Raw genomic sequence first — 12,442 nt, forward strand, 5'->3', positions numbered from 1 at the left:
TAATAGATCAAACTGACAAACTAAAGAGTAGCAAATCACCAGGACTAAATAGTAACCATCCCAGAATCCTGAAAGAACTCAAACAAGAAATTGCAAGCCTATTACTGGTAATCTGAGTCTTATTTAAAATGGCCAAAGTACCTTTAGACTGAAGGGTGGCCAATGTAATGCCGATTTTTAGAAAAGGCTCTGGGGATGATTCGGGAAACTATAGACCAGTGAGCCTGATGTTGGTACCAAGTGAAATGGTAGAAGCTATTCTTAAAAACAAAATTACTGGCTGTATGTATGTATGTATGTATGTATTTATTTATTTATTTAACATGTTATTCTCATCATTACATTTCCATATACCTTCAAGAATTACTAGATCCTCAGGTACAGGGATGTTACCAATTCCTTCCCCCAAGATTGCCCATCTAAATAATGTAAGAGAAAGAGCTATTTCCATTGCTGGGCCCCTACTGTGGAACACCATACCACAAGAGTTAAGGATGGAAGCAGACAGTAAAATATTTAAAAAGGGCATTAAAACATGGCTATTCAAACAATCCTTCCAAGAATTATTATCCTAATGACTTTAACCTACTGATTATATAACACTGTTAATATATAGTTGATTGTATTATCTCTGCTCTTACTATACTACTTCTCTGTCTAAATTTATGATTTTAGTTTACAATTTTATTTTTATTTATATTATGAAACTATGTATTTACTTCCTTTTCCTTTTGGAAATGCAAATATTTTTAAATTAATATTTGTTAACTAATGTAAACCAATGTGATATGTTCTCATGAAACATCGGTATATAAAAATTTATAAATAAATAAATCACGATACTGTCTTTTTAAATTAGTGCTAAGTGGTTAACGAGTAATGAAATCTTTTGGATTGAAGACCACTTATTAATGGGTATGGCTCAGTATAAAGGCTACATTTGTACTCAAAACACTAGTGATTCATGTAATGCTACTAATCTCACTAGTGCACCATAACCTTTTCACAAATGAAAAATAAGTCACTGTTGCCTTCATAGAAAGAAATGTACGAGCATACTGTCATGCTAAGGAATTCAGCTGCAAAACCACTGCCTTTCTCTGTATTTTCATTTTTTGCTATTGCAAGTGCTTTTAAGTTTATCTATGGCTTGCACTATAAATTATTACTGTTACTGATCTGAATTGCCATAGGTTTAACTGAACTTTTTTATTAGCACACTGCAAATTCAGATAACTTTAGAACTAGCTTTAATAGAAATTGATCCTGAGTATAATTTCAGCCTTGTGGCTTTTTCAGCCTTATGTAAAAGCAAAACAGCCCTCTGCAACACACACGCTTTTTATTAGTTGAAGATTTCTTACCAGTTGAAGTTTAAATATTTATGTGAACTATTATCGTAAGCTAATTTTAAAAAATCAGTTTTCAAAGTATACGGTCAGTTGTACAGTAAGGAGGGAATATTTAAAGAATTGCGCGGTGGTTGTGCATGCAAAAATAGCACATACCTAAGTAAGTAGCATTTGCATGCATATATGCTGTTTTATAAACCTTGAGAATAAGGAAATAAAGGTCTATATAGGGCATTCCAGGACAGTGTTCAGAAGCACACACAAATTGCAATTTTGTAAGAGGTATTCACACATACATTACCGAACTTGTCTGAACACTTTTGTACCTATTAATTGAGTCACTCAATTGAAATCGGATTTGTCTTTTGTCTGCGATTTCTGGGTGAGGACTGGGTGAACTGGTGAAAGTTCAAGATGAAGGGTTAGGAGTGTCCAGGTGAACTGGTGAAGGTAGAGGTGAACTCATGGAGGTATTGGTGAATTGGTGATTCCAAGTTTGCGCACAAGTAATTATTTTCATAAGTGGAGTATGCACATACTTTATAAAAATACCTGCCTGGATGTTTAATTATAGGTTATTGCATGCAAATTGTTACAATTACTATGTGCATAATTTTATAAAATGGATAGAGAAAATGCTTTCTCCTGTATAGTAGTTTAGCTCAGTAGTTGCATGAGAGGTTTTGTACAAGCAGAATCCATGTAAGGGCCTTCTGAGAGCTGCCAAGTACTGGTCTATAGTATAGTATAGTATAGTATAGAAAAAGCCTTAATGGGTAATATAAAAGAATAATAAACTACAAGAAAAATGTATTCACCAAAAATGACACATGAATAATATTCTTCTAAGGGACCATCATATAACCCCCAGATTTTAGTATCTTTTAGAGCATTGGATATGCTCCATCGATAAATTTATTTAAAGCATTTCACAAAAAATTATTTTTAAAATGAATTCATTTCGACTAATGGGGAAGTAGTGCACTTTTTTAAAAATAATTTTTTGTGAAATGCTTTAAATAAATTTATCAATGGAGCATATCCAATGCTCTAAAAGATACTAAAATCTGGGGTTTATATGATGGTCCCTTAGAAGAATATTATTCATGTGTCATTTTTGGTGAATACGTTTTTCTTGTAGTTTAAGTACTGGTCTATAAGCATACTTAAATAAAACTAAAGTAGATAGAAATTTCTCTCTATTTTCAATGATTCCTGAACTAGATGTGCAGTTCAGAACAGGGTCAAGAGAAAAACATGATAGCTATAACCCACAAGGGACATGGATTTACTGCTGAAGTATCGCCTTTGCTTCAGACAAACATCACAGCAATTTTCTGATTCTTCTGGTAGGTACTCAATTGACAGAAGCAGTGATCCAGGAAGATTCTTTTATGTTGACATCACAACAGGAGCACTGATGACTGCAAGGCCCCTGGACAGAGAGAATGTTGCCTGGCACAACATCACCGTGCTAGCCATGGAGATGAGTAAGTGTGATATAGACGAACAGGGACTGCAGACACGAGCACTGCAAATGTAGCAGAAAATATTAGCTGTGCATTATTCTAGCTGAAATTACATATTCCTGTTGCTATCAGCCTCAATGCTATCATTACGTTGTACTATTATGAGCTGCGGAAGAACATAGTAAGTATTTAGGGGTAACTGTTCAAGAAGGTGCCTAAAAGCAAAAGTATGTGCATACTTTTAAGCCTACACAAACCCAGCTAATTTTGAAACATGAGGTACCCACGTACATCATGATTGAATATTGGGTTGTTAGTACAGCTAAAGGTGCACTCCCACTATAACACAGTGTAAAATAATGAAATAAAGTATGTGTAAACGGCATGCCTACCACATGCAAACTTTTTTTAAAAGAAATTTATACCCATAGGGCCGGATTTTAAAACCCCTGTGCGCGTAAATCTGGCCGGATTTACGCGCGCAGGGCACTCGCACGCTGGTGCGCCTATTTTGCATAGGCCGCCGGCGCGCGCACAGCCCCGGGACGCACGTAAGTCCCGGGGCTTCGTAAAAGGGGCGGGGAGAGGGCGTTCTGGGGGCGTGTCCAGGGTCAGGGGCGGTTCAGGGCGGGACCGGGGGCATGGCACCGGCCCGGGGGTGTGCTCGAGGCCTCCAGACTATCCCCCGGGTCGGGTGATGGCGCGCCAGCAGCCTGCTGGCGCGCGCAGAAGGTTTTGTATCCTGTCTCCACTTCTGCAGAATGTTCATTCCTTCACACCCAGATCCGAAAGACTTAAGCCAGTTAACTATTTTTACTTTAAAAATGTATCCTGAGCCCATGACTTACATAGGTTTGACCCATTCTGGGAGTAATTTTATAATATGAGGATAGCTGAATCCTGAGGAAGTGCTTTTAGCAGAAGCTGCATCGGCTGGTGAGCGTTGGTTTGCTGGGAAAGTATGCTTTAATCTCACAGAGGAATTTGTGGCTTGAACAATTTCTATGTATGTATATCTGTGAGCTGGAAAAGTAGCTTGTTAGCTTGAATTAATCCTGTTTGTAGTTTAAAGTTTAAATTTAAGTCTGAATATATATATATTTGTATGTTGGAATAATCATTTTTAGAGTTGCAGAAGTCACTTGCTTCCTCCAAGAAGGTGTGAGAGCTGATTTCTGAGCAGGAAATCCCTGGTTTTTGCTTTCCACCCACCCTCCCCATCTCTCAGCCTCTTACTCCCAGCACTGAATGGGTCATGTCTCACTGAGGCATTGCTAGAGAGGCTGTTTCAAGATTCCGTAAATGGCTGCTTCGTGGAGCAGATGTTCTAGAACCAATGAGAAGGACAGCTACTTTAGATCTAGTCCTCTGTGCAAAACAGGACCTTGAGCAAAGGTTTTCTGTGGCAGGGCAACAATGATCACGATGTAACAAAATTTGATATAATCATTGTAAGAAAAATATTAAGTAAAACTACTACTGTAGCATTCAACTTTTAAAAGAGAGACTCAGGGCTAGCCTTTGGGTAGGGCGAGCTGGGCATGGGCAGTAGGCAGTGCTGGCTGGAGATGGACACGATGCAAGAGAGACAACAAAGGCAAATCCTAGCTGCAGAGAGTCCTCCACCTTAGAGGCGTCTGTGTGCACAGGACTTTGGATAAAGTAAACTTTGATGCTCTTCATTGCTGGCACCAGTATCTCCCTTCTTTACCTGAAGCTGCACAGTCTGCTGCTGAGTTGTTTGAACTGCGTGAGTGAAGAGTGAAGTGAAGAAGCGCTGGCACTGCAGAGAAAGGAGCAGCTGCATTCGCAGCGACAGCCAGGGCACAAAAGTAGGGCCTTGTCTTCCAAATTGTTGTCAGTCTGACCACCTGCAGGCACTGTGAAACGCGGCCTGCAGGGCTAGAATTCTAACCAGCACTAACAAAAAAGATCATATCACCCCAATCCTTCGGAACTTACATTGGCTCCCCATTAAACAAAGGATACTCTATAAGGTACTCACTATCATCCACAAAGCGACGAACAATCTAGCCCCCATCACATTAAGCTCTCAACTCCAACCGCACACTTCCTCCAGACCAATCAGAAGCGCATACAGAGGAACACTGCATGCTCCGCAAATAAAATCATCACTGAGCAAACGAGCGCTATCTTCAGCAGGCCCACACCAGTGGAACACGCTTCCCCCAGATCTTAGACTAGAACCCAGTCATCAAGAATTCAAAAAAAGACTGAAGACTTTTCTCTTCCAACAAGCTTTCCCAGACGCTTTATCTTACCCTGACTGACAGACTTCCCAATTACCAGATATCCCTTAACTATGGACACTGTACACTTTTAAGAATCTGAAACTGGACAATTATCTTTGAGCTCAAAAATTCACTTTATTTCATATATATTTATTTGGCATTGCGTATTTTTATATTTATTTATTGCAACGTTAAATAGTCATACTTCTTAGTTAAAATATTATATTTCTTTCTTTATTTATTACCAGTTAAAATATTACTTTAATTAGTACTATGTTAAATTGTCAACTAGTTATACTGTTCCATATGTTATACGGTTCCATGTAAAGCTCCGCTCTCTGTTGAGCAGTTCTTCGTTTTATGTAAACCGGAGTGATTTGTAGCCCCTACAAGAACTTTGGTATATAAAAATAAAAAATAAATAAATAAATAAATTATTGTACCTTCCTTTCACATGTGGCTCTATATAAGTTTGTCCAGCAGCAGCAGGAGAGGGATAACTCATAGATGTGCTGCTGAGTGCAAGTTAGCTGCAAATGTTTTTGGGGGTTGTTCTGGGCTATGTATGTGTCTGTCTTATGTACAATTTCATGAAGGTCAATATTCAGCCAACTGTGTCTGGGTAAAATGTCCCAGACAATTTTATGGGGAGTCTTTGCCTGGATATTCTGCCCGAAGCCATGCTGGCTGAGAATCTGGTTTAAAAGTTGTCAGGGTAACTTTAGAACTACTATTTCCTTGGACAGAGTTACTCAGGTAACTTTGACAGGGCAGCACTGCCCAGAAATAGTGAAACTGCGCCCTGGGAACATTCCCAGTACAACAATTTGCTCAGACAAAATTTAGCCGGGGAACAGGGTAAAAAATTTAAACCTCATGGTTTGTTCAGCTCTACACAAAAGTTAGCTGGACAAACCATTGGAATATTAACCTCACAGTCACTCAGATGTTCCAAGTGAGCTAAATTCTTTAAAAGGAAGTTCCATATGAAAATGAAAAACCTGTTAAAATACAGTCATCTGTTGTGAGGAATGTTGTGGTGAGATTTTTTTGTTTACTTGTAAGAAGCACAGGAAGAGGCTTGCTCGAAGTTCTTGTGGTGGGGGGGGGGGAAGACGAGAGTGAAGAGTTGAAGACTGGGGGCAGCAGGGACTAAGAGATTGAGTGGGGAAAGAACAATTCTAAGATTATGGAGAAAGAATCGATATTGATGTGATTCCGAGATTGGGGGGTGGGGAGAGCTGGAACTTGGAGATCTGTAGGGGAGAAAGGGAACTTGAAGATCGAGCAAGGATTGGGAGGTGATTCAGAGATTCGGTGAGGGGTGTTAGATTGGCTGTGGGTATGAGTGGATGGTATAACATCGAGCTGTGAGGGGATCAATCTGGAATAAATTAAAGAGGGCCCATTCATCAAAGTTTGCTCAAAGTCCATTAAGTGGTAAAAGCAGCCCTGGATCCTGGCTCCTGGCTCCAGTAGCCTTAAGAGAGGAGGTGTGAGGCAGCTAGCCTGGGTGGGTATGATGGAGGGAGAGAGGGAGAGTGCCAGGAGGAATAGGAGGCTGGGAAAGAAGAACGTTAATATTTGGAGGGAGTGGGAATAAGGAAGATAGAATGCCAGGAGGGAGGATGAGATAGAAAGGTAAAGAGAATGTCAGGGGAGGAAAAAATGGAAGAGAAGATGGGAGGAGAAAGAAATGGAAGAATTCTGAGAGGGAGGGGGAATAATGGATAATGAAATTATTCAGAGATTAAGATTGGGATTGCTAGGACTTGGGGATCTGTGAGGAGAGAGGGGACTTGAGGACCGAGCAGGGATGCCTGGTTAGAGGGAGTTTCTGCAGGGAGAAAGAGAGGGGAGAAAATTGATGAAGGGAGAGGAAAGGGGGGAGAATGCCTGGAGAGAAAATGGTTGAAGGGAGAAAGGGGATGATATTGCTAGGAAGTAGGGAAGACAGGGAAGAGGGAGAGAGAGAATGCTGAGAGGGAGGGAGAGAGGTTGTCTGTTAGGGAGAGCGCCATCAACAATTTTTGCCCAGGGAACCCCTTGCCCTAGAACCAACTCTGGGAGACTATGATAGACTGAGGAAATAAGTTAGAATAAAATGTTAGAAGGTTAAATGTTTACATGAGGTGTAGATGTTGTTTAAAAATACTGGGGTAGATTTTCAAAGGGTTAGGCGCGTAATATACACGCATAACCCCCGAAAATCTACCCCTGCGCGCGACAAGCCTATTTTGCATAAACTCGACAGCGCGCGCAAGCCCCGGGATGCACATATGTCCCGGGGCTTTCAAAAATGGGTGGGCCGGGGGCAGGGCCGTGGGTGGGGAGGCGGTCCAGGGGCAAAATAAGGTAGGGGGGGATTTAGGTAGGGCTGGGGGGGGTGGGTTAGATAGGGGAAGGGAGGGAAAGGTGGGGGGGAGCTAAAAAAAAGTTCCCTCCAAGGCTGCTCCGATTTTGGAGCGGCCTTGGAGGGAATGGGGAAAGCCATCGGGGCTCCCCTTGGGCTCGGCACACTCAAGGTGCACAAGTGTGCACCCTCTTGTGCGCACCGACCCCGGATTTTATAACATGCACGCGCATGTTATAAAATCGGGCGTACATTTGTGCGCGCTGGGTAGCGCGCACAAACATACCCCGCGCACATAGGATTTAAAATCGGCCCCACTATCTTGGAAGACAGGTAAAATGTATTCCATGCATTAAAAAAAAGGCCAAAGGAAGAACAAACAATTCTCAGCATGATTTAATGATGAGGTGAAAGAGGCAATTAAAATCAAAAGGGTATCTTTCAAAAAATGGAAAGCAGACCCAAGTAAGGAAAATAGGCAAGGCCACAACTACTGGCAAGTTAGATGTAAAGTTGTATTAGATAGAGTAAGAAAACATTTGAGAAGGAGCTTGCCATAGAAACAATAATGAATAATAATAACATTTTCAAATACATTCAAAGCAAAAACTTGTGAGGTAGTCAGTTGGGCCACCAGATGACCAAGGGACAAACAGGGTGCTCACGGAGGACAAGGAAATAGCAGAGAAACTGGCGGAATTCTTCCTTCACTCTTTACTGAGGAGTTTGGGGAGATCTCCACATCAAAAACAGTCTTTCATGGTAGTGATTCTGAGCAGCTAAAGCAAACTCTGTGATAATGGAAGATGTAATACACCAAACAATCAAACTGAAAAGTAAAAAATCACCAGGACTGCATGGTATTCACCCAGAGTTCTAAAAGTACTCAAACATGCAATTGCAAACCTTTTACTAGTAATCTGTAACCTCGCATTTAAAATAGCCACCATGAAATCTATTTTGAACATGTTTTTCTGATGAATTCCCAGACGTAGCTGGAAAAATGCAGGTAGGGACTGCATAATTACCATTCCATAATAAGACACTACCTCCTATTCCAAGACTTTGTCTATTGCCTTCTTAAAATCTAAATACACTATATTCATTGGCTCAACCTTAGTTACATGTTTGTTTACACTTTCAAAAAATCTAATAGACTAGTAGAGCAAGTATTCCCTTTGCAAAAATCACAATAACTCTTATCTTTTAAGTCAAGTCTATCTAAATAGCCAGTAATTGTGAATTTAAGACTAGCTTTTACCATTTTGTTCAGCACTGACTTCAAGCTTACTGGCCTATAGTTTCCCAGATAAGCCCTGAAGGCCTTTTTAAAAATCAGTGTTACATTGGCCACCCTCCAGTATTCAGGTATACAGGTGATAGGTTACAGATTACTAGTAACACGTTTGCAATTTTATGTTTGAGTTCTTTCAGGACTCTGGGCTGGAGAGCATCCAGTCCTGATGATTTGTTACTCTTTAATTTGCAACAGGATCTGTTGTCACAGAAATTTGCTTTAGTTGCTCAAAATCATCACTATCAAAGAACATTTCCACTGTGGATATATTCCCAACATCCTTCTCACTGTAAGACCAAGGCAAAGAATTTGTTCAGTTTTTCTGCTATATCCTTGAACTCACTTTTTGCTCCTTAGTCATCTAGCAGTCCAACTGAATTCCCTCACAAGCTTTTTGCTTTGAATGTACTTGAAAAGATTTTTATTGTTAGTTTTTGCTTCTGTGGTAAATTTCTTCTCAAATTCTTTTTGCCCTGTCTTACATCTAACTTGCCAGTATTTATGCTCTGGCCTGTTTTCTTCATTTGAGTCTTATTTCCATATTTTGAAAGACAACCTTTTGGCTTTAAATGCCTCTTTCACCTCACCCTTAAACCATGCTTGCAGTCACTTGATCTTCCTTCAATTTTGTAAATGCATGGAATATATTTTACCTGGGCTTCCAAGATGGCATTTTAAAACAATATTCATACTTCTTGCAATCTTTTAACCTTTACAACTATTCCTTTTTTCTAATTTCCTCATTTTCTTATGCTCTCCTTTTTGATGTTCTACACTACTGATGTTGTTTTCCCTAATGTTCTCCCTCCAGTGATTATGTTTAATTTGATTACATTATGATCACTATTGATAAGTAGCCTCACTAGAGGAATCATATGCACCAGAGGATACATTCCACTCAGGACTAGATCTAAAGTAGTTCCTCCTCTCATATGTTCTAGGACCAGCTGCTCTATGAAATAGTCATTTATGGCATCAAGAAACCTAACCTCTCCAGTATGTCCTGATGAATCACTGACCCAGTCAATACTGGGGTTATACTTCTAAAAGGGCAAAAATTTAGAATAAATATCCTTCAGCTAGAAGGGACGGCCCTACTTTATCTAATAGAGGATAATAGGGTAGAGAGAGATCTAAGGGAGGCATTAATAAGAGAATGTGAGGAGATGTAGTTGATATCTGCATCAGTAACACTGTAGAAGGAAGATTTGGAATAGTGGAGAGAAAAATCAAAAGATATTGCTTCTGAGCAAGAAAATGCTTTCTTCTGCCTAATGAACTTTTGTAGGGTATCTCTGAAAATAGATGTCAGATTCACAGAGGATCATGATCACAGTGTTCTGAATTTATTAAAAAATGGAAATCACAGTCATGTTGGGGTTGATTTGGATTTTATAATGTAGAACAAGAGAGTTCATATATGGATTACATATATGAATTCTACACCAGGATAAAGGTTACTATGGCTTAGCTACATTAGATCCTACAAATTAGAGAAGGGGCCAAAATTAATCTAAACAGGATGCCCTAGTAATGATTATTATGCTCTATGCTTTATAATGCTAACATTTTAGCATATGATAGATAACATTGGAGATGACTGCTGTTCATATTTTCTTGCTGTTGCTTTATTCTTGCTTTGCATTCTGAGCCAGAAGATCTTTCTGAATGAAATGCCTGATTTTCATAGGTGAATATCACGTTTATTTGAACATTTTAGGCAGGGTAATTAAGCGCACAGGTCTTTTCTTAAAATATTTAACATGCTTGAGAACCTTTGAAAAGTTGCTCTTGATTAAGCTAAAACATTCATGAAGACAGATGAATGACCTGAATGCCGAAAGGTAAACATTATATTGTATTATATAGTATTTCTTCCAGTCATATCGTTCTACCTAGTTTCTATCCACAACTATTGTTCGCAAGTTAGTTGAACTCTCATACAGCATAAAGTTATTTTGTCCTCCACCTGTGATAGATATTAGGGGTGTGCATTCGGATTGACCACATTAGTAAAACGCAACTCATATTTTTTTTTTACTTAAAAAATTGATTCGACATAAACGATCGGATTTCCCACATATCGAACATAGATATGTTCGATATGTGGGAAATCGCGATTGTTGAGCCAAAATAAAAATATAAACCCCCTCACCCTCCTTAATCCCCCCCCCCCCCAGACTTACCACAACTCCCTGGTGATGGAGCGAGGAGTGAGGACGCCATTTCTGCAATCCTTGGCGAGAAGCATGTGACGTCGGCGGCACGTCGAGTGACGCGGCGTCACGTGATTCCCGGCGAGTTCGCGCCGGACGGCTCGTTCGGCCCAAAAAGAACTTTTGGCCAGCTTGGGGGGGCCTCCTGACCCCCTCAAGCTGGCCAAAAGTTCTTTTTGGGCCGAACGAGCCGTCCGGCGCGAATGAGCCGGGAATCACGTGACGCCGCGTCTGAGTGACGCGGCGCCACGTGATTCCCGGCGAGTTCGCGCCGGACGGCTCGTTCGGCCCAAAAAGAACTTTTGGCCAGCTTGGGGGGGTCAGGAGGCCCCCCCAAGCTGGCCAAAAGTTCTTTTTGGGCCGAACGAGCCGTCCGGCGCGAACGAGCCGGGAATCACGTGACGCCGGCGTCACTCGACGTGCCGCCGACGTCACATGCTTCTCGCCAAGGATTGCAGAAATGGCGTCCTCACTCCTCGCTCCATCACCAGGGAGTTGTGGTAAGTCTGGGGGGGGGATTAAGGAGGGTGAGGGGGTTTAAATTTTTTTTTTGCACATATGTACATATACCCAACTCATTGGATTTTTTTTATGTCCATATTGGCCACAAGTGGGACCCCCTTTCGGACATAAAAAATATGAACATAAAATTTTGCTCTGCACATCCCTAATAGATATTTCTTCTATTTTTAGATAATCCCATCCAGATAGGAAGTGTCGCTATTACAGTGAAAATTCTGGATGTCAATGACAACGCTCCTGAGTTCGACAAATTCTATGAAGTTCATGTCTGTGAAAATGCAAAAGCTGGCCAGGTGAAATGTTTCAGTCATATAAAGAACACATTTGTTTTATTCCTCTCGTCCATCCTTGCAGTCTGTGTGGGTAGAGTTAGCTGTTGGGGAACAAGATGTTTTGTATCTTGGGAGGGTAATTTTTAAACAGCCCACAAAGTGGTAAAATCTGCAGACTTTACTGAGGATTTTCATAGTGAACTTTCTGTGTAAGTTTATGCTGAAAAGACTTGGGGAGTAATTGGAAAAGTGTGCACTCAGATTCATTTGTGTAATGTTACACTACCTCTTGGAAAGGCAGAACTTACATATGTACACTTGGGTGCATACTTTTGAAAATTCAAAAGTGTAAGTGCCAGCTCCTCAGTGCGTGTGCAAGTACACATACACAGACTTTTATGCACACTGAGCCCAAGGCAAATTTAGAGCAGCCACTTATTTGCCTAAAGCTGCTTTATAGGCACATAAACAGCTCTGAAAATTACTCTTAAATGAAAAGACAACCAACAGTGTTCAGCTCAGTACTGAGTGAGAGCCAAGCCATAGGCTCTGAAACTTCAAATGATTTCATTGTTTCCCTGGAAAAAGAGATAAAGAACCAACCCAAACAAAGAACCATAGAACCATATCTATGCCTCCCCCCCCCCCCCCCCCCCCCCCCCCAATATCCATTTGCTAGGAGATATTTTGCCAGCCATGAACTCCTAGC

General features: G+C 40.7%; 1 protein-coding gene across 1 annotated transcript in view; it reads left to right on the forward strand.

The window, feature by feature from the left end:
• The window catches only part of CDH20 (cadherin 20), a 400,608-nt gene that overhangs the window by 372,093 nt on the left and 16,073 nt on the right, over positions 1-12,442 (forward strand). Inside the window, exons 9-10 of the mRNA XM_029590479.1 lie at positions 2,706-2,842; positions 11,633-11,754. Of these exons, the coding sequence (XP_029446339.1) occupies positions 2,706-2,842; positions 11,633-11,754 (259 nt within the window). The remainder of the gene's footprint in view (positions 1-2,705; positions 2,843-11,632; positions 11,755-12,442) is intronic.

This window comes from Rhinatrema bivittatum, chromosome 2 (genome assembly GCF_901001135.1).
Source record: "Rhinatrema bivittatum chromosome 2, aRhiBiv1.1, whole genome shotgun sequence".
Taxonomy (NCBI): Eukaryota; Metazoa; Chordata; class Amphibia; order Gymnophiona; family Rhinatrematidae; genus Rhinatrema; species Rhinatrema bivittatum.